Source organism: Oncorhynchus mykiss, chromosome 11 (genome assembly GCF_057628025.1).
Source record: "Oncorhynchus mykiss isolate SJ-2025 chromosome 11, ASM5762802v1, whole genome shotgun sequence".
In the NCBI taxonomy this organism is placed as follows: Eukaryota; Metazoa; Chordata; class Actinopteri; order Salmoniformes; family Salmonidae; genus Oncorhynchus; species Oncorhynchus mykiss.
In genome coordinates this window covers 62,637,628-62,661,165 of record NC_143032.1, presented here as the reverse complement: position 1 = coordinate 62,661,165, position 23,538 = coordinate 62,637,628, and the positions used below count along the sequence as shown (strand labels likewise).

Here is a 23,538-nt window from a genome sequence, read left to right as displayed (position 1 = left end):
TTTAACATTCAAACATGGTGTCAGAGTCAGATAACTAACCATGCTTTCCGCAAATTAGAGTCACCTGTTCTGGTTTACCAAACAAATGCTTATTTGAGTAAAATTTCGCCGGAATTGGCCTTAGCTAGAGTGAGTTTGCTAGTTAGCTTCAGTGTTGTTAGCACCGGTTAGACATGGCAGCGAACATTCCCCCTCCTGCCGTTATGAAGCTCAGCGGGGATTGGAGCATGAACTGGGATACGTTTAGAGGTGAATGGGAGGACTATGCGCTAGCAACGGGACTTCTGGAAAAGGACGATGAGGTAGTGGCTGCCACTTTGAGGACTATAATGGGAACTGAATGCCGACACATATACAAACACAACCTGAACCTAACAGCAGCTCAGCAAGGTAACGCTATAGCTATTCTTGATGCTCTTGAACATTACTTTACGCCAGCAAAGAACGTAATCTACGAGCGTTATGTTTTCGGTCGTTGCAAACAGGAGGACGGGGAGTCCATTGACAGCTTTGTCACTAGGTTAATGGAAAAGGCAGCTACATGTGACTATGGTGCTTTAAGAGATGAACTGATCAGAGATAAGATTGTGCTTGGCATAACTGATGAGAGCACCCGCAGACGTTTGCTGAGAGAACGTGACCTGACGCTAGTCTTGGCAGTGGAGACATGCCGTGCAGCAGAGCTTACTGATATACGGATAAGGTCCATGGAGCTAGAAAGGCAACTAATGGACAATGTCAATGCTACATTCAGGCAGCCAGTAAAGAAATTCCCCTTTGCCACAGCTTATGCTAATACTACAGCCAACTCTGCAGTAGACAACTCCAATACATGCCGATATTGTGGCATTTCTCATGGACGAGGAAAAGAACACTGCCCAGCCTATGGAAAAATATGCAAATCCTGTGGTACAGCTAATCACTTCGCAAGGGTCTGCATGAAAAGCAAGAGAAAGGAGGGTAAAGTGCACTCCATGGAAACAAACACAGATGAAGGGAACAACAGCACAGAGGATGTATATGCTAGCGAGTGCATAGGGGCAGTAAGGGCAAAAGGACAGAAGTGGTTTGTCACTCTGCTACTTAATAATAAACCACAGCAATACCAGCTAGATTCAGGGGCCACATGCAACGTTATGAGCCTTAAAAACAAAAGGAGGCTCGTGCCCAGAGACAAATTCACACAGAGTAGCACCAAGCTGAAACTGTATTCAGACCAGTTCATGACCTCTTTAGACCTGTTTGTGACAGAGTGTGTTTTACGTGGCCAGAAACACACCCTTGAGTTTGAAATAGTTGAGGCTAGTCAACAGCCATCACTGTCAGGTTCTACATGTGAGCGCCTTGGGCTTATTAACTTCACCATCCCAGCTGATCTTAACATTATAGACAAAGTCCAGGCTGGGCCCCTGAGCAAGGAGACACTCCTAAGCAAGTACCATGATGTCTTCAACGCACCGGTTGAATCAGTTCCTGGGGAAGTCCACTTTGAGTTGGACGCAGCAATCCAGCCTGTCCAGTGTGCACCTCGCAATGTACCAGTGGCCACCGCGCAATGTACCAGTGGCCATGAAAGCAGCTACGAAGGCTCAGCTTGACAAATACGAAGCAGATCATATCATATCTGTCACCGAGCCTACAGACTGGATAAGTAATATGGTTATCGTCAAGAAACCAGACAAGCTATGGATATGCATTGATCCTAAACACCTCAACCGGGCTCTGCAACGTTCACATTACATTATGCCCACGTTGGAGGATGGTCTTTACAAGCTCCCAAAGGCCAGAGTCTTCATGCTCGTGGATGCCAGAGATGCCTTCCTGCAGTGCAAGCTCGACGAGCCCAGCAGCTACATGACCACCTTTTGGACACCCTGGGGCAGGAAGAGGTGGTTGAAGCTTCCGTTTGGTGTCTCCGTGGCTCCAGAGGTGTATCAGCGGAAACAGCATGAGCTGTTGATGGGACAGAATGGCGTGGAACCCATAGCAGATGACATCCTCGTAGTGGGCTGTGGGGACAGTGATGAGGAGGCAGAATGTGACCATGACGCCAAGCTGCTGGCCCTGATGGTCAGATGCACACAGGTCAAGCTAAGGCTAAGCTTTAAAAAGCTTCAGTTTAAAGTGCCAGAGGTCTGCTTTCATGGGCACATCTTGTCCTCCACTGGATTGAAGGCGGATCCTGAAAAAGTGAAGGCTGTCTTGGAAATGCCCCACCCATCTGACGTGAAGGGAGTGCAGCGCTTCGTCGGATTCGTCACCTACCTGGCCAAATTCCTACCGCGGCTCTCTGAAGTGTGTGAGCCACTGAGGAGGCTCATGGACAAGGACACGATCTGGCATTGGCTCCCAAAACATGACGCAGCGGTGAGGGAAATAAAACAACTGGTCACCCAGACACCTGTACTGCGATACTACAATGTGTCAAAACCTGTCACGGTTCAGAGTGACTCAAGCCAGTATGGACTTGGCTGTTTCCTCATGCAGGAAGGCCAGCCTGTGGCATTCGCCTCTAGGGCACTCACCCCAACAGAGCAGAACTATGCCCAGATAGAGAAGGAGTGCCTCAGCATTGTGTTTGCATACCAACGCTTCCACCACTACCTGTACGGGCGCGACAATATTACCGCAGAGACAGATCACAAGCCCCTTATTGCTATATTCAGCAAGCCTCTTCTGAATGCCCCAAAATGACTGCAGAGCATGCTACTGGCCCTACAAAACTACAACCTCAAGGTGGTGTATAAGCCAGAGCCAGAGATGTATGTGAGTGACACGCTCAGCAGGGCTACTGCATCAGGCACTCACACACGCTCCATGCATGAACAACGTGTGGCTTACAAACAGAGCAAGTGGATGTTGAACACATCAACCAGGCTGACTACCTCAATGTTACGGACCAGCACCTTATACAAATCAGACAGCACACAGACAGGGACTAGCAACTCCAGGCATTGAGGTCTGTGATTCTGATGGGCTGGCCCGACTGCAAGGAAGAAATTGCTTTAGCCGTCAGAGAATATTGGCCAGTCAAAGAGGAACTCAGTGTTCAAAACGGAGTAATATTCAAGTGTTAGAGAGTCGTTATTCCCCGGTCTCTGCGCCCTGAGATGTTGGCGTGCGTGCACTCACATAGGAGGTGAGGCCTGTTACAGACAGCACTTGACACACTGTATTGGCCAGGAATGCAGAGTGAAATCAAAGACTATGTCAGTAAATGCATCTGCAATGAATATGCCATTGAGCAACAAAGAGAGACGATGATGTCCCACGAGCTACCGATGCGCCCCTGGCAGATAGTAAGTCTAGATCTCTTCCAGCACAGTGGCAAAGACTTTCTGCTGGTAGTCGATCATTACTCAGACTTTTGGGAGATTGACCTCCTCCCGACCTCTCAGCAGAGACAACGATCAAACGCTGCAAGGCTCAGTTTGCCCGCTATGGCCAGCCAGATAGTGTAATTTCAGACAATGGACCCCAATTCTCCAGAGTTGAGTTCTGAAAATTTGCTGCAGGATGGGAATTCGAGCACGTCACTTCATCACCACGACATCCAAAAGCTAATGGGAAGGCAGTGTCTGCAGTAAAAATCGCAAAGAACCTCTGCAAAAAGGCTCTGCGAGAGGGCAAAGATGCCTGGAAAGCAATCCCGCAGTGGCGCAATACCCCGACAGAAGGCATGGATAGCAGCCCGGCACGGCGCTTAAAAGCAGCTCTGCCAGTAGCCAGCACTCTCCTGGAGCCATGTGTGGTGACAGACGCGCTGGTGAAGCTACGTCACAGAAGACGGGTCTCCAAGTTCATCTACGACAAATCAGCAAAAGACTTACCTGAGCTCAGGGTGGGTGAAACGGTGCGAATGAAGCCACTACCAGGGGACCGGACAGGCCTCTGGAGACTCGGATCCTGTATACAGAAAGTGGCACCACGCTCCTACTTGGTTGAAGTGAATGGATCACTGTACCGTCGCAACAGGGTTGACCTTCGGATTGCTGAGCCAGCACCTACTCAGAACCCTGATGGCCAAAGGGGTCGCATGACAAAAGACAGAACTCCAGCAAGTCACATGGGGCCTGAGGCACTGGGTGAAGAGCCAGGGGATCACAGGTCGGCCGCTCCCTCGCCCATCAATTCTCCCCTTAGACAGTTAGGTGACACGCCTGTGCGGGAACCCGCAGTCCTCGCAGACAAGCCCCCTGTCTTTTCACGCTGCGGGCGTCTGTCCCAGCCACCAAAAATACTTCATCTGTAGGTTTCCCATCAGGGATTGTTGACAGACAGAGATAAAAGTGAAGAGAATATCAAAATGTGTTGTTGTTACCTGAAAAAAAAAATACTAAACTGTTCATGTTGGAAATTATTACTAGGTTTGTTTTGTTAGTGAATTGACACCTCCTGTCCTATTTTATTAAAGGGAAGATGTTATGGGTGTAAGATGGCACAGTGATGCCATCTGTTGGTAAATGTTCTTTACTGCAACTCTTGTGTTTTACCGGGGTGCTTGAGATACCCGGATGTGTTGTGATGTACTGAACAAGACTGGTTTCTCACATCAATGCCTCTTGTCTCGTCATTTAACATTCAAACAACCGATCCCATAGAGGTTAAAAACAGTTCTGTAACAATTAGGTTTGTGCAGTAGGCTATAGGCCCAATACATTATCACTGCATATTGGCTATGCTTGAATTGCCCTGCCAATGTTGTTCTTCTCAGACCATTTCCAAATTATTTTAAGTATATGATCACACTTATAATAGATTATTTGTTGTATTACTTGTGAGACACAGCTGACTGAGCATAATACATGTTTCGTTTTTTTACTGGACTGATGGTCAGCCTGAGGGGAACGGAGGATCACTCCATCCCCGGTGAGGCCCTCCTCTCTCCACCCCTCCACTGAGAAAACGGGACACAGTCTTCCAGCTGATGGCGAAACATAATGTTGCATAGGCTTATGTTTTATAAATCATGTTCAGAAACAGTCTGAGCTGTATATCTCGGCTTGCATTTAGACTCAAAGTGATCTTGACTCAAAGTTTGGTGACCACTGTATTAGAGAAAGGAGGAGATAGGAATCCCTTTGGTCAATGAACGGAGGATAATGCCTATGTAGCGATTTCAGTGCCCACAGAAATGTTTTTTGAATTCCATACTTTGTGATTTTTATTAGGATAGTTTTAAATTGTATATTGAATTCAGTTTTCAAATTAAATTTCAATTGAATTGAATATTCAAGTTCAATATTTATATATTCCGTTTCGTTGTTTTATTTATTTAATAAACCTTTATTTGTTGTCTGTGTATCAAGTTTACAAACTATCAATTCAAGTTTCATATATTCAACTTCTCAGATCCATTCAGATTCCGTTTTCAAATGAAGTTCTCTAAATTAAGATTCAAAACAAGAGACATCATCCACATTGCCAAAGATGGTCTATTATATTGATAGTCAAGATAGTTGATACAAGATAGTCAAGTGACCGCTCTAACAATGGAAATACATGTCCTCAAAGATGGAAGACGAATTTGTCTGGAAGGGATATACAGTGGAGAGAACAAGTATTTGATACACTGCCGATTTTGCAGGATTTCCTACTTACAAAGCATGTAGGTACACTAACAGGTCTGTGAGAGACGGAATTCGTACTGGTTGGTAGGTGATCAAATACTTATGTCATGCAATAAAATGCTAATTAATTACTTAAAAATCATACAATGTGATTTTCTGGATTGTTGTTTTAGATTCCGTCTCTCGCAGTTGAAGTGTACCTATGATAAGAATTACAGACCTCTACATGCAAGGAAAACCTGCCAAATCGGCAGTGTATCAAATACTTGTTCTCCCCACTGTATATACACTACATGACAAAAGTATGTGGACACCTGCTCGTCGAACATACCATTCCAAAATTATGGGCTTTAATATGGAGTTGGTCCCCCCTTTGCTGCTATAACAGTCTCCAGTCTCCTGGGAAAGCTTTCCACTAGATGTTGGAACATTGCTATGGGGACTCCCATTCAGCCACAAGAGCATTAGTGAGGTCAGTCACTGTTGGGTGATTAGGTCTGGCTCGGAGTCGGTGTTCCAATTCATCTCAAAAGTGTTTGATTGAGTTGAGGTCAGGGCTCTATGCAGGCCAGTGGAGTTCTTCCACACCGATCTTGAAAAAAACATTTCTGGATGGACCTCGCTTTGGACATTGTTATGCTGAAACAGGAAAGGACCTTCCCCAAATTGTTGCAACAAGGTTGGAAGCACAGAATTGTCTAGAATGTCATTGTATGCTGTAGCGTTAATATTTCCCTTCACTTGAACTAAGGGGCCTAGCCCAAACCATGAAAAACAGACCCAGACAATTATTCCTCCTCCACCATACTTTACAGTTGGCATTCAGGCAGGTAGCGTTCTCCTAGCATCCTCTAAACCCAGATTAGTCCGTAAATGGTGATCTTAGGCTTGTGTGCGGCTGCTTGGCCATGGAAACCCATTTCATGAAGCTCCCTACAAACAGCTATTGTGCTGACGTTGCTTCCAGAAAAAGTTTGGAACTCGGTAGTGAATGTTGCAACCGAGGACAGACGATTTATATTCGCTACATGCTTCAGCACTCGGCGGTCCCATTCTGTGAGCTTGTGTGGCCTACCACTTTGTGGCTGAGTCGATGTTGCTCCTAGACGTTTTCATTTCATAATAACAGCACTTATAGTTGACCGGGACAGCTCTAGCAGGGCAGAAATTTGATGAACTGACTTGTTGGAAAGGTGGCATCCTGTGACGGTGCCACATTGAAAGTCAGAGATTTTCAGTCAGGTCATTCTACTGTCAATGTTTGTCTATGGAGATTGCATGGCGGTGTGCTCAATTTTATACATCTGTCAGCAACGGGTATGGCTGAAATAGCTGAATCCACTTATATGAAGGGGTGTCTACATACTTTTTCATATACAGTGTAGCTTTTGTGAAAATTGACTTTTCGGAGCAGGTTTAGGAGAACTTACGCAGCAGGTTATGATAATTACTGTAGCAGGTTAGGATAATTTAGGTTAAGGTTAGGAAAAGGGTAAGGATTAGATCAAATGCACAAAAAACAACAACTTTAAAATTAAATAACTTTTGATGTCAATTTGGCAAAAGCTGTATCCCTTCTAGACATGACCATAGAAGACAGGCGGGGAGAGGCGAGATCAGGTGGGACCATTCTAGCCAATGAGAGGGCACATACGTGTGTACACTGCATAAAGATAGATAAAAGACTCATCTTTGTATCTGTGCAATTATAGCGTCTGTGACAGCATGGGAAGTGCCAGTGAGGCAATCTCCATTTTAATGTGAATTTCTTCTTTTTCATTGGCTGATTGCTCCCAACTCATAGGAATCCCCACGCAGTTGACGACTTTAAAATGGTGGAAGCCCTCAATGGCAAACTCCATGTTAAAACGAGTTATATCCATGTTGAGTCCTCCATCTCTGTGACAACAGGCACAACTTAGATATTTATTTAAAAAATATATTTAACCTTTATTTAAGATATAAAGTCGTTTTTTTCAAAGTTGAGGAAATACCATGTGTGTCCGCTAATAACAGAGCATTAGTAACAACCTAACCATTATGACAATTCTATTCGGTCAAAAAAGCCGCACGCAGCAAATGAGCAATTCAATATTTTTGTTGACCAAATTCGACACTCATTAACCTCCATAAAAAATGTCCTCACTTGTTGGGCTTATTTTCGTGGCCAGATTTTAGGCGGGATAAAACCTTTCCCTTCGCCTATTCCTCTCTGAAGTTGCTCATTACTGGACCTGCCAGCCATTACATTTACCAGCCCGTGGTGCCTACCACTGTTCCATACTACATAGCGAAACGCTTGCTCTTGGATCGCCTTATCTTTGCTCCTGCATTCCTGCTGCTTTTCTTCTTTTGTTATGAACATCCTGGAGGTAAGTCACCTGCTCCACTATCTACTCTCCTGCACTATACACCTGACCAACTCTCACGGCTTAGATATAACACGGTGTCATAGTGCAATGTAACAGTCCCATATCAAACTTGGTACTACTCTGTGGAAGTTCAAACTTTAAGCAGGGGCTACTTATTAGTTTGTCAGTTTAGGTTGGGCCTAGTGAAATTATGCAGAACTACTCAGACAGTTAATTTCCATTAGTGGTTCATTAATTACATTCTAATCCAGACTATTGCCATGGCTGAACATTCATTTTCGTCCATTCTAATGCTATTTTAGGGTAAGAGGTGGGCAGACTTCCAGAGCAAAGTGAATAGTAGTTATTGGCCTGCCTTGAAGATGAACTGGAAAGTGTGGACCCCCTTCCAGTTCATCAACATCAACTATGTGGCTGTAGAGGTGAGCAGTTCTCACTGGCTTTTCTTTTCTGCATTAATCTGGAATGTAGTGGTGCTCTGTTACCAATCTGTGTTGTTGTGTTTTCAGTTTCGAGTGCTGTTTGCCAACATGGTGGCCTTATTTTGGTATGCTTACCTTGCGTCTGTGAGGAAGTGAAGACTCCCAAGATCTTCTCCCTGATTACTGAAGTAAGAAGGCACAGGGTGTGCCTCTGAAGCTGCAGAACGTTACAAGGACAGGTCTGTGAATGCCAGTGCAGCAAGATGGTACAACCAGGCAAATTGACTGGGGTGGTGTGAAGGACTTCAGTCACACAATATACAAGGTACTGCACTACTACACTAATGTCTTAGGTCTCTCTTTATGTGGTGTTGTGGTGTATCTCTTGTCGTGATGTGTGTTTTGTTCTATATATATATATACTATTATTATTTTTTATTTTTTATTTTTTGAAACCCCTGTCCCCGAATGAGGCCTTTTTTGCCTTCTGTTAGGTTGTCATTGTAAATAAGAATTTGTTCGTAACTGACTTGTCTAAATTAAATAAAGGCCAAATGAAAAAATACAAATAAAAGAAATCCTAATACATCCAATGTGTTGCTCACATGCAAAATAACTTATATCTGAAATGTTCAATCTTAATTGTTACTTCTTGAATAAATTGAAATACTTGAGTATTCTCCTTTGAGCCAAGGTGAATTTTGGTTTGAACAATAGTAAATACATGTTATATATTCTTGTTTGATTAAAAAAAATATTTGTATAATTTAAGTTGAAGCAAAGCAAATGTGCTGTAGGAAATAAATAACAGTAACTGTTTCAATCTTGAAGGCAACTCATTTAACACCATATGAATATGCAATGTTAAGATTGTTATCAAACCACAATGTATTGTGTATATTGCTGACAAGGCCCACCTGTAGTTTCTTTATGTGGACTGCATTGTTTTAGTTTGAGTCTCAACTCAACTGTAAATGTGACTGCTGTCAATATCAGGTCAAATAAGGGAGAAACAGCCCATCGGACTGAAACTGGCAAATAAATTGACATCCTGATGTACAGTATTTGTTTTAACCCTATTTTATAAATGAAAACAAGAACCAGTCCAGTATCCAGTATCTATCATGTTGCTTTATTTTTTTATGAGTTGGAGCAATAACAACGATAGTAGACTGCTTGAGTTTTATACTTGTTTATTACTTGATTACAATCTAATTTACATTATTTTAACATACAGTAAGCCTATATCAGCAATGCTTAATTTAAAGTTGACAATTTAATACACATGTTATATAACAATGATAATTTCTGGACTAGCTTTTTCTCTATAGACATGGAATGCATAATAAGTTAAGGGCTTCGGGTGACCGGTGGTTTCAGGTCGATACTGGGTGTCTTCAGCCTCCCCTTAGACGGAGCGTCAGGTGAATAGTGCTTAGATTTCTGACACCATAGTCTTCCAGTTTCTTTCTATCATCGAGCTGCTTGCCCTCGTGAATCAGCCTCTGTTGGTCGGCTGGGACTCCCTCCTTGTTTTGGACCTTGGCTTTGAACTGGGTTACAGTCTCACCAGACACCACCTCATATGTGTGCGTCTGGCCCTTTTCGTTTTTCAGGAACACCTGGATATGAGTGGGTTCTGTAATCAGCACCATCACTTTGGATCCTGAATGCAGGCCATAGTCACTCAAAGTTTTTGAGTCATCGCTGAGACTGATGTTGTTCCCATTGACACCTGACAGCCTCTGCCTTTCCATGGCCACTCCAAAGTGTTGGTTGATCAGACTCTTGAGCGACCCCAGAGTGGTGTGTGGCTGAACCGTCAGGGGATGTGAGTCCCCATTCAACAGTGTTATAGTGAGTTCCATGATAGATATCTGAAAGAGGATTTCATGTATTATTTATTTGGCCTTACAATAGCATAGCTCAATTGAATGATTTAGTCTTAACACTTTACTTAAAGCCTGCAGGTATAATGCTTTATAACTGGCTGAAAGAATGTATGATACTTTATAATGTCTTATAATAAGGGTTACAATATGTCATGTCTCATCTCTATCAACATTTCAGCTGACTTGTGGCTATTTAGTGAGATTCATTAAGAAATGATTGAAAGACCTAAGGGAGTCATTATAACTTGTATATTTACAAACAGGCTTTAATTAAGCTTTACCATTTATTCAGACGATTGTAATGCCTGACATAATATAAGATCATTTACTTGATACACTATTAAGCTTTTTTTATCCAGCACATTTCTGTATGGCAGGCCTATTGTAGCCTTATAATGTAAAAACATGATTTACCTTTTCAGTAGATAGGCCTATTATTGTGAAGTCTTGCAAGTTGAAAGATGATGACAGCTCTGTCACCGTCTGCAGCTGAGCCGGGTATATAACAGCTGATAAACCCCGCCCCTCAAATTAAGGTTCGTTTTCCCCTCTGCCTCCTTGCCCCTTTCGGTTTCTATTCTCAGTTAATAATACTGACGTAGGCAACTGTTGTTGGCAGAAAGCTGAGTGCAATAACTTATTTCTATGTTATTCAGTTAAGACTTAATAGAATACTAGCCTACTACTAACCCCATGAAAAACAGTAGCCCAATGACAACTTGGTGCAAATGTTTCTATATTCCATATCAGTCTAGATCATTTCCAATCAATCACACACCCACAGATATGTCAGTGTTGTAACGTTGACTATAGATATTCCAGATATTACTGGAATAATTAATTGATCTAATTTATTGTAATTAATTTGGTTATCCTATCCAAATTAATCAAACGTGGGGAACCATTAAGGTTTTATATAGAGATCCCTTTAATGAACTCTATCGTAGTTATCATTAACCATTGTACCAATCCTATATCAACAATAGTTTTAATTAACAGTCAGTTACTATGTTCTCATTCTGAAAGTCGTCGAGCTCAAAAATTCAAGGACCCAATCACTTGTAAATGAACGCAAGGCCACAGATCATTTCTTTTTACGGTTTTATTTATAAGTTGGAAAAGTAGGTAGTTGACAGAGTAAGGCAGTGTATAGGCTAACGGAATACAACACAGTTGTTGAGGTTTGTATCTCCACTCTACATGAATGTACGTACTTGAACTCAGCAAACACAACAAACAGTATATACATTCACCAGACTTTTGAGGACAAGATGGTCTTATCAACTGAAGGAAAATAAAAGATGGTCCACCAAAACTGCACCACCGTGAAGTTATAGATGTATCCACCCTGTCACGTCTGCTCCCGCTCTTCCCTCCCCCGGGCGCTTGGGGGCACCAGGTTGCCCTGCATCACGCGCTCCCATCCATCCATCACGCGCGTCAGCGTTATTGGACTCACCTGGACTCACTTATCACCTGTTTATTTCCTCCCCTATATTTGTCAATTCCCTGCTGCTGGATTGTATTGTTTTTGTCTTTAGTATTTGTTTGCTGACGCTGTTCCTGTCTCGTTCCATGTCAGTCTTCATTAAATGTTTTACTCCCGGTACCTTCTTCGTCTCTCAAGCGTTATCGCATGTGACACACCCGGAGTCGCCAGTGGCTAGGCTTTCAGTTCGCATCCGAATGTGGCAAATGCAGCAACAGTATTAATCATGATATGTAATTAAGACTAACAGTCTTACAATAATCAGTGGGTAAAATACCGGGGAAGCAAAGCCAGGGGGGAAAGGCCATATTACAACCTATGTAGTGATGTGATAATTGCGTTGTTTGCTCTGTAACCTGTTCGTTAATATGCCTTCACACCGTGATATATACAGTTGAAGTCTGAAATTTACATACACTTAAGTTGGAGTCAATAAAACTCGTTTTTCAACCACTCCACAAATTTCTTGTTAACAAACTATAGTTTTGGCAAGTCGGTTAGGACATCTACTTTGTGCATGACACAAGTCATTTTTCCAACAATTGTTTACAGACATATTATTTAACTTATAATTCATGGTATCACAATTCCAGTGGGTCAGAAGTTTACATACACTAAGTTGACTGTGCCTTTAAACAGCTTGGAAAATTACAGAAAATGATGTCATGGCTTTAGAAGCTTCTGATAAGCTAATTGACATAATTTGAGTCAATTTGAGGTGTACCTGTGGATGTATTTCAAGGCCTACCTTCACACTCAGTGTCTCTTTGCTTGACATCATGGGAAAATCAAAATAAATCAGCAAAGACCTCAGAAAAAAATTGTAGACCTCCACATGTCTGGTTCATCCCTGGGAGCAATTTCCAAACGCCTAAAGGTACCACGTTCATCTGTACAAACAATAGTACGCAAGTATAAACACCTTTGGACCAAGTAGCTGTCATACCACTCAGGAAGGAGATGGGTTCTGTCTCCTAGATATGAATGTACTTTGGTGCGAAAAGTGCAAATCAATGTCAGAAAATTAAGTAGAATCACAAGTCCAAATCCCTATCTCCATCCATGGTTAATTTAGGAAAGAGACGATTTTAGCTAGCTAGCTAGCCACCAGAGGAAGACACAACAAGATGCAACAATTCAAGATTTCTGTTAATGACATTTGGTTTCAAATGCGATGTGATTGGTGTGATGCCAAATCCAAACTGGCTTCCCTTGACACTTGTTTTTAGTGCACCAGGGCCATTCACAGTTGAGCTCACTCAGTTTAGCTCAACACTGACTGGCTATTAATTAATTATTTTTTTTACAAAGGGAGGCCAAATGCTTGCTGGCTTCTCTTGCGTTGGCGGCAACAATGTCATACTTTTTTTTTAACAGCATAGATGGGCTACACACACAGAGAGAGCGGCACTATTCACATTTCACCTCTGATGTCCTGTTAGTAAAATACAAAGACATTTTACACTGAACAAAAATAAAAAGTGTTGGTCCCATGTTTCATGAGCTGAAATAGAAGATCCCAGAAATGTCCCATATGCACAAAAAACAAATTTCTCTCATTCTGTACACATTTGTTTACATCCCTGTTAGTGAGCATTTCTCCTTTGCTGAGATAATCCATCCACCTGACAGTGTGCAGTTTTGTCACACAACACAATTTCACAGATGTCTCAAGTTTTGAGGGAGCGTGCAATTGGCATGCCGACTGCAAGAATGTCCACCAGAGCTATTGCCAGAGAATTGAATGTTCTGAAACACAGCTGAAAATGTCCCAGTTCTTCTATGGCCTGCATAGCCAGACGTGTCACCCATTGATTTGGGATGCTCTGGATCGAAGTGTACGACAGCGTGTTCCAGTTCCTGCCAATATCCAGCAACTTTTCACAGCCATTGAAGAGGAGTGGGACAACATTCCACAACCCACAATCAACAGCCTGATAAACTGTATGCAAAGGAGATGTGTCACGCTGCATGAGGCAAATGGTGGTCACACCAGATACTGACTGGTTTTCTGATCCACACCTCTACCCTTTTTTTTAAAGGTATCTGTGACCAACAGATGCATATCTGTATTCCCAGTCTTGTGAAATCCATAGATTAGGTCCTAATTTCTTTTTCAATTGATTGATTTCCTTATATGAACAGTAACTCAGTAAAATCTTTGAAATTGTTGCATGTTGTGTTTATATTTTTGTTCAGTATTCATTACTGATGTGCCTTGAGGCAGAATTCTTGGTCATTGTAATTTCTGTCTTGATTGGTTTAATCAACGTTGTTTCATCGAAATGTGTACATCTATTGTGACGTGGAATTTACATGGAAAATACATTGAATTTGAAAAAAGTAATCAAACTGTTGGTTTGAGGGTAAAATTTCCACCACAGGATTATGTCATCATGGTAACTAATTTTCAACATAGACCAACCTTGTACAAAATATATTGAATTTGTACCTTTGAAACAATGTCAGATCTTTAACGTTATATTGACTATCAGGGGAAAAAAACAATAGGCTGGGCAGCACCTCCTACTGGTGAGTTAATCTATCTACAGCTCTCCATTTGGTCTCCCAGGGTTTTAAACAAGCCCTGCTATGCTTTGATATTTGTTACCGACTACTACCAATGTGCTATTGTGAAGATGATTATTGAGAGATATCTTAATTGATTAACTTCTATTTATTCAGGGTAGCCTTTATAACTAAATAGATTCCCTGTTACTATCAAAGTCATTCCAAAGTGTAGGTTTAACAGAGAAAATGAAATATAACCATGCTTTATAAGTCATATATCATCAATGATACTATTTAGGCCTACAGGTGTTTCTATAGTGCCTATAGAAAGTCTACTCCCCTTCCCTATTTTTTCACATTTTGTTGCGTTACAAAGTGAATTTGAAATAGATTGAATTGCATTTTCTGTCATTCACATTTTTGTAAACTAATAAATATGCGGTCATGGAAAGTAATTTACAGTTTTTATGCCTTTAGTTTTCCATGTGGACCAATTTATCGGATAATTCTGAAAAGCTATCCAAGGATTGTGTTCTTACGGAGTGATTGTCACGCCCTGGCCATAGAGATGTTACGGTGCGTGAATGAGGACCCAAAAGCGAATTAACGTAAACAGAGCTTCTTTAATAACAAAACAAAACGTAGGCTCAGATGGACCGGCAGGTTCCGACAGGACATGACAAGGTTGCAGCAAACATGACGATAGTCTGGTTCAGGCATGAACAACACAAACAAGAATCCGACAAGGACAGGAGCAGGAACAGAGAGAGATATAGAGACCTAATCAGAGGGAAAAAGGGAACAGGTGGGAAAAGGGGTGACGAGGTAGTTAGGAGGAGACAAGGCACAGCTGGGGAAAAGAGGGGGAGAAAAGGTAACCTAACAACGACCAGCAGAGGGAGACAGGGTGAAGGGAAAGGACAGAAACAAGACACAACATGACAGTACATGACAGTACCCCCCCACTCACCGAGCGCCTCCTGGCGCACTCGAGGAGGAAACCTGGCGGCAACGGAGGAAATCATCGATCAGCGCACGGTCCAGCACGTCCCGAGAGGGAACCCAACTCCTCTCCTCAGGACCGTACCCCTCCCAATCTACTAGGTACTGACGACCACGGCCCCGAGGACGCATGTCCAAAATCCTACGGACCCTGTAGATGGGTGCGCCCTCGACAAGGATGGGGGGGGGGGGGGGAAGACGAGCGGGAGCGCGAAGAACGGGCTTGATACAGGAGACATGGAAGACCGGGTGGACGCGACGAAGATATCGCGGAAGAAGAAGTCGAACTGCGACAGGATTAATAATCTGAGAAATACGGAACGGACCAATGAACCGCGGGGTCAACTTGCGAGAAGCGGTCTTAAGGGGAAGGTTCTGAGTGGAGAGCCAAACTCTCTGACCGCGACAATATCTAGGACTCTTAGTTCTACGCTTATTAGCAGCCCTCACAGTCTGCGCCCTATAACGGCAAAGTGCAGACCTGACCCTCTTCCAGGTGCGCTCGCAACGTTGGACAAAAGCCTGAGCGGAGGGGACGCTGGACTCGGCGAACTGAGATGAGAACAGCGGAGGCTGGTACCCGAGGCTACTCTGAAAAGGAGATAGCCCGGTCGCAGACGAAGGAAGCGAGTTGTGGGCGTATTCTGCCCAGGGGAGCTGTTCTGACCAAGACGCAGGGTTGCGAAAAGAAAGACTGCGTAAGATGCGACCAATAGTCTGATTGGCCCGTTCTGCTTGACCGTTAGACTGGGGGTGAAAGCCGGAAGAGAGACTGACGGAAGCCCCAATCAAACGGCAAAACTCCCTCCAAAATTGAGACGTGAATTGCGGACCTCTGTCCGAAACGACGTCTGACGGAAGGCTATGAATTCTGAAAACATTCTCGATGATGATTTGTGCCGTCTCTTTAGCAGAAGGAAGCTTAGCAAGGGGAATAAAATGAGCCGCCTTAGAGAACCTGTCGACAACCGTAAGAATAACAGTCTTCCCCGCTGACGAAGGCAGTCCGGTGACAAAATCTAAGGCGATGTGAGACCACGGTCGAGAGGGAATGGGAAGCGGCCTGAGACGGCCGGCAGGAGGGGAGTTACCGGACTTAGTCTGCGCGCAGACCGAACAAGCAGCCACGAAGCGACGCGTGTCATGCTCCCGGGTGGGCCACCAAAAACGCTGGCGAATGGAAGCAAGCGTACCCCGAACGCCAGGGTGGCCGGCTAACTTGGCAGAGTGAGCCCACTGAAGAACGGCCAGACGAGTAGGAACGGGAACGAAAAGAAGGTTCCTAGGACAAGCGCGCGGCGACGGAGTTTGAGTGAGTGCTTGCTTTACCTGCCTCTCAATTCCCCAGACAGTCAACCCGACAACACGCCCCTCAGGGAGAATCCCCTCGGGGTCAGTGGAGGCTACTGAAGAACTGAAGAGACGAGATAAAGCATCAGGCTTGGTGTTCTTAGAGCCCGGACGATAAGAAATCACGAACTCGAAACGAGCGAAAAACAGCGCCCAGCGCGCCTGACGCGCATTAAGTCGTTTGGCAGAACGGATGTACTCAAGGTTCCTATGGTCAGTCCAAACGACAAAAGGAACGGTCGCCCCCTCCAACCACTGTCGCCATTCGCCTAGGGCTAACCGGATGGCGAGCAGTTCGCGGTTTCCCACATCATAGTTACGTTCCGACGGCGACAGGCGATGAGAAAAATACGCGCATGGGTGGACCTTGTCGTCAGAGAGGGAGCGCTGAGAAAGAATGGCTCCCACGCCCACCTCTGACGCGTCAACCTCGACAACGAACTGTCTAGTGACGTCAGGTGTAACAAGGATAGGTGCGGATGTAAAACGATTCTTGAGGAGATCAAAAGCTCCCTGGGCGGAAACGGACCACTTAAAGCACGTCTTGACAGAAGTAAGGGCTGTGAGAGGGGCTGCCACCTGACCGAAATTACGGATGAAACGACGATAGAAGTTCGCGAAGCCGAGAAAGCGCTGCAGCTCGACGCGTGACCTAGGGACGGGCCAATCAATGACAGCTTGGACCTTAGCGGGATCCATCTTAATGCCTTCAGCGGAAATAACAGAACCGAGAAATGTGACGGAGGAGGCATGAAAAGAGCACTTCTCAGCCTTCACAAAAAGACAATTCTCTAAAAGGCGCTGGAGGACACGTCGAACGTGCTGAACATGAATCTGGAGTGACGGTGAAAAAATCAGGATATCGTCAAGGTAAACGAAAACAAAGATGTTCAGCATGTCTCTCAGGACATCATTGACTAATGCCTGAAAGACAGCTGGAGCGTTAGCGAGGCCGAAAGGAAGAACCCGGTATTCAAAGTGCCCTAACGGAGTGTTAAACGCCGTCTTCCACTCGTCCCCCTCCCTGATGCGCACGAGATGGTAAGCGTTACGAAGGTCCAACTTAGTGAAAAACCTGGCTCCCTGCAGGATCTCGAAGGCTGAAGACATAAGAGGAAGCGGATAACGATTCTTCACTGTTATGTCATTCAGCCCTCGATAATCTATGCAGGGGCGCAGGGACCCGTCCTTCTTCTTAACAAAAAAAAACCCCGCTCCGGCGGGAGAGGAGGAGGGGACTATGGTACCGGCGGCAAGAGCTACAGACAAATAATCTTCGAGAGCCTTACGTTCGGGAGCCGACAGAGAGTATAGTCTACCCCGGGGGGGAGTGGTTCCCGGAAGGAGATCAATACTACAATCATACGACCGGTGTGGAGGAAGAGAGGTGGCCCTGGACCGACTGAACACCGTGCGCAGATCGTGATATTCCTCCGGCACCCCTGTCAAATCACCAGGCTCCTCCTGTGAAGAAGAGACAGAGGAAACAGGAGGGATAGCAGACATTAAACATTTCACATGACAAGAGACGTTCCAGGAGAGGATAGAATTACTCGACCAATTAATGGAAGGATTATGACAAACTAGCCAGGGATGGCCCAAAACAACAGGTGTAAAAGGTGAACGAAAAATTAAAAAAGAAATGGTTTCGCTATGATTACCAGAAACAGTGAGGGTTAAAGGTAGCGTCTCACGCTGAATCCTGGGGAGAGGACTACCATCCAGGGCGAACAAGGCCGTGGACTCCCTTAACTGTCTGAGAGGAATGTCATGTTCCCGAGCCCAGGTCTCGTCCATAAAACAGCCCTCCGCCCCAGAGTCTATTAAGGCACTGCAGGAAGCTGACGAACCGGTCCAGCGTAGATGGACCGACAAGGTAGTGCAGGATCTTGAAGGAGAGACAGGAGTAGTAGCGCTCACCAGTAGCCCTCCGCTTACTGATGAGCTCTGGCTTTTACTGGACATGAAGTGACAAAATGACCAGCAGAACCGCAATAGAGACAGAGGCGGTTGGTGATTCTCCGTTCCCTCTCCTTAGTCGAGATGCGGATACCTCCCAGCTGCATAGGCTCAGCACCCGAGCCGGCAGAGGAAGATGGTAGTGATGCGGAGAGGGGGGCAACGGAGAACGCAAGCTCCTTTCCACGAGCTCGGTGACGAAGATCAACCCGTCGCTCAATGCGAATAGCGAGTTCAATCAAGGAATCCACGCTGGAAGGAACCTCCCGGGAGAGAATCTCATCCTTTACCTCTGCGCGGAGACCCTCCAGAAAACGAGCGAGCAAAGCCGGCTCGTTCCAGCCACTGGAGGCAGCAAGAGTGCGAAACTCAATAGAGTAGTCTGTTATGGATCGATTACCTTGACATAGGGAAGACAGGGCCCTGGAAGCCTCCTCCCCAAAAACAGATCGATCAAAAACCCGTATCATCTCCTCCTTAAAGTCCTGATACTGGTTAGTACACTCAGCCCTTGCCTCCCAGATTGCCGTGCCCCACTCACGAGCCCGTCCAATAAGGAGAGATATGACGTAGGCGACACGAGCAGTGCTCCTGGAGTAAGTGTTGGGCTGGAGAGAAAACACAATATCACACTGGGTGAGGAACGAGCGGCATTCAGTGGGCTCCCCAGAGTAACACGGCGGGTTATTGATTCTGGGCTCCGGAGATTCGAAAGCCCTGGAAGTGGCCGGTGGATCGAGGCGGAGATGGTGAACCTGTTCTGTGAGGTTGGAGACTTGGGTGGCCAGGGTCTCAACGGCATGTCGAGCAGCAGACAATTCCTGCTCGTGTCTGCCTAGCATCGCTCCCTGGATCTCGACGGCTGAGTGGAGAGGATCCGAAGTCGCTGGGTCCATTCTTGGTCGGATTCTTCTGTTACGGTGCGTGAATGAGGACCCAAAAGCGAATTAACGTAAACAGAGCTTCTTTAATAACAAAACAAAACGTAGGCTCAGATGGACCGGCAGGTTCCGACAGGACAGGACAAGGTTGCAGCAAACATGACGATAGTCTGGTTCAGGCATGAACAACACAAACAAGAATCCGACAAGGACAGGAGCAGGAACAGAGAGAGATATAGAGACCTAATCAGAGGGAAAAAGGGAACAGGTGGGAAAAGGGGTGACGAGGTAGTTAGGAGGAGACAAGGCACAGCTGGGGAAAAGAGGGGGAGAAAAGGTAACCTAACAACGACCAGCAGAGGGAGACAGGGTGAAGGGAAAGGACAGAAACAAGACACAACATGACAGTACATGACAAGAGAGGCGTTTTATTATTTATTTTGGTTAGGCCAGGGTGTGACTAGGGTGGGCATTCTATGTTCTTTTTTCTATGTTTTGTATTTCTTTGTTTTTGGCCGGGTATGGTTATCAATCAGGGACAGCTGTCTGTCGTTATCTCTGATTGAGAACCATACTTAGGTAGCCTTTTCCCACCTGTGTTTTGTGGGTAATTATTATTTTTCCGTGAGTTTGTGTGCACCTCGGTTGCGTCACGGTCTTTGCTGTTTACCTGTTTTGTTTTTTGGTTGTTTCACTTTCATTAAAAGATGTGGAACTACATGCACGCTGCGCCTTGGTTGATTTATGACAGGGAGTTTGAGGATCGCGAGCGTGACAGAATTACCCACCACAAGAAGACCAAGCAGCGTGCGCCAACCTGGAGGAGGAGTTGGACCTGGGAGGAGAGAATGGTAGAGGACAAGACCCGGTCACTGAAGCCCGAGAGGCAGCCCCAAAAACATTTTTGGGGGGTGGCACACAGGGAGTGTGGCGGAGTCAGGTTGGAGACCTGAGCCCACTCCCCATGCTTACTGGGGTGAGCAGGTGACAGGTCAGGCTCTGTGCTATGGGGTGATGCGCACTGTGTCTCGGGCCGAGTATTCACAGGCTGGTGTGCTCGGTGCCAGCGTCCCGCATTGCCGGGTGGAAGCTGGCATCCAGCCAGAACGGGGGGGAGCCAGCTATGCTGTCGAGACCGCCAGTGCGCCTACACGGCCCTGTGTATCCGGTGCCTCGGCCAAGGAAGAGGCCGCCTGTATGTCTCCCCAGCCTGGTGAGTCCTGTGCCTGCTCCCAGAACCAAGTCTCCCTCCTGTCCGGAGCTGCCAGAGCCGCCCTCCTGTCCGGAGCTCAGTCCAGAGCCGCAGCCCCCAGTCCGGAGCCGCAGCCCCTCAGTCCGGAGCCGCAGCCCCTCAGTCCGGAGCCGCAGCCCCTCAGTCCGGAGCCGCAGCCCCTCAGTCCAGTGGCGCCCTCTACGAGGGTCTTCAGTCCGGGGCCCGCTGCGAGGGTCCCCACTCCAGAGGCGCCGCCTAAGTGGGCCAAGACTGAGGTGGAGCGGGGTCCACGTCCCGCACCTGAGCCGTCGCCGTAAAGAAGGTTCACCCGGACCCTCCACTTTAGAGTCAGGTTTTGCGGCCGTAGTCCGCACCTTTGGGGGGGGGGTGTACTGTCACGCCCTGGCCATAGAGGCTTTTTATTCTTTATTTTGGTTAGGCCAGAGTGTGACTAGGGTGGGCATTCTATGTTCTTTTTTCTATGTTTTGTATTTCTTTGTTTTTGGCCGGGTATGGTTCTCAATCAATGACAGCTGTCTGTCGTTGTCTCTGAGAACCATACTTAGGTGTGAGAGAGTGAGAGTCATCCAATATGCTGCAATAGAAAAACAGCCATGCTCATGAAAAAAAGTGTCCTCCCTCATCTTAAATGGCACCGACTGCGACAGTGTCTGATGCCCTCCCAGTCACCCCCATCCCAATCCTGCGAATGGGGCCCCTCTCCACTCTCATCAATAACCAACAGTGAATCTTAGCTATAATGACAAACTAGGAACAATAAGGACTCAACATCCCTTCCTAATCTGCCCAGAATAAAATGACAATGGTATATAGTCAAATTCTTCCTTTTCTCTCTCCAAAGATAACCCTTCCATCTCCCCCTCCCAGTTTTCTCCCCCTTTACCCCAAGCCAAGCTTGTCCTTGCCAACCCAAGCCAAGCTTATCACCAACTCCCATTCTTGCCCTCCCTTACCCACCCAGGCAAAGTATATCTCAACCTCCCATCTTTTCCCATCCTCCCTTCTCTAAGGGCCTGATTCAATCAGATCCACTTTAGCTGACATCCGCATTGTGGTTGTTTTGGCAGTGTCAGAGGTGGAACTACATTAAGTGTCAAATACACACTCAGCTCAGAGTTCTGACTAGGTGGTATACAGCTATGACCGGAAGTGAGTTTTTCATAGCAGGTTAAGAGAACTCACGCAGCAGGTTAGGAGAATTAATGTAGCAGGTTAGGAGAATTAGGTTAAGGTTATGGCCAATGGAATGGGTGGATTAAAAGGCCAGTAACACTCTGCATTATTCAGTGCCCAATGAAATGACACCATATATACATTCTACAGACTCTACAGAGTATTCCCTACAATACCTTTTTACTGCGGCACCTGGAATCATTTTTGCTCTATAAGCCAATATCTATTTCATATACAATTATTTGCATTTGGGGCATTTATTTGCAAATGTCACTTAAAAATGAACAAATATGAATCATTGTGAATGTTTAGACAATTATTTTTCATATAACATGAATAACTACAGATTATTGACACTTTCTACTATTAGGAAGGGATAAAAATTTACAGAATGGTTACCTGGAGGAAAATGCGGGAGGGCCATACTTTTTCAATTACAGTCAAGGGGAGGGTTAAGTACACTACATGACCAAAAGTATGTGGACACATGCTCGTCGCACATCTCATTCCAAAATCATGGGCATTGATATAAAGTTGGTCCCCCCTTTGCTGCTATAATAGCCTCCACTCATCTAGGAAGGCTTTCCACTATGTTGGAACATTACTGCAGGGACTTGATTCCATTCAGCCAAAAGAGCATTAGTGTGGTTGGGCACTGATGTTGGGTGATTAGGTCTGGCTCACAGTCGGAGTTCCAATTCATCCCAAAGGTGTTCGATGTGGTTGAGGTCAGGGCTCTGTGTGGGCCAGTCCAGTTCTTCCACACCGATTTCGACAAACCATTTCTGTATGGACCTCACTTCGTGCACAGGGGCATTGTCATGTTGAAACAGTAAATGGCCTTCCCCAAACTGTTGCCACAAGGTTGGAAGCACAGAATTGTCTAGAATGTCATTGTACGCTGTAGTGTTAACATTTCCCTTCATTGGATCTAACGGGCTTAGCCCGAACCATGAGAAACAGACCCAACTATTGTTCCAGGTAGCGTTCTCCTGGCATCCGCCAAACCCAGATTTGTCCATCGGACTACCATATGGTGAACTGTGATTCATCACTCCAGATAACGTGTTTCCACTGCTCCAGAGTCCAATGGCAACGAACTTTACACCGCTCCAGCCGATGCTTGGCATTGTGCATGGGAATCTGCGGCTGCTCGGCCATGGAAACCCATTTCATGAAGGCCCTGAGGAACAGTTATTGTGCTGAAGTTGCTTCCAGAGGCAGTTTGGAACTTGGTAGTGAGTGCTGCAACCGAGGACAGACATTGTTTTGCGCTGAGCCTTTGTTGCTCCTAGATTTTTCCACTTCACAATAACAGCACTTACAGTTGACAGGGGCAGCTCTAGCAGGGCAGAAATGTAACTAACTTGTTGGAAAGGTGGCATCCTATGAAGGTGCCATGTTGAAAGTCACTGAGCTCTTCAGTAAGGACATTCTACTGCAAATGTTTTTTCCATGGAGATTGCAATGCTGTGTATTTGATTTTATACACCTGTCAGCAACGGTGTGGCTGAAATAGAGGAATCCACTCATTTGAAGGGATGTCTACATACTTTTGTATAGAGATGTATTTTTTAAATCGAGTCCAGAGGAGGGTAATGTAATTTGTAGTTGATTAAATTTAAATATTTATAATTTTTTAATGAGTTGCTTATTAGGCTATATCGATTTGTGCCATCTCTT

General features: G+C 45.4%; 1 protein-coding gene across 1 annotated transcript; it reads right to left on the bottom strand.

Annotated features, from left to right (window-relative positions):
- Positions 1–9,475: 9,475 nt before the first annotated feature.
- LOC110536134 (polyubiquitin) lies at positions 9,476–10,771 on the bottom strand. The gene is made up of 2 exons (XM_021621716.3): positions 10,671–10,771; positions 9,476–10,241 (listed from the first exon to the last, which is right to left on the bottom strand). Exon 2 carries the CDS (start codon positions 10,230–10,232, stop codon positions 9,762–9,764), a length of 471 nt encoding a protein of 156 aa, XP_021477391.1. The 5' UTR covers positions 10,233–10,241; positions 10,671–10,771; the 3' UTR covers positions 9,476–9,761.
- Positions 10,772–23,538: the final 12,767 nt, after the last annotated feature.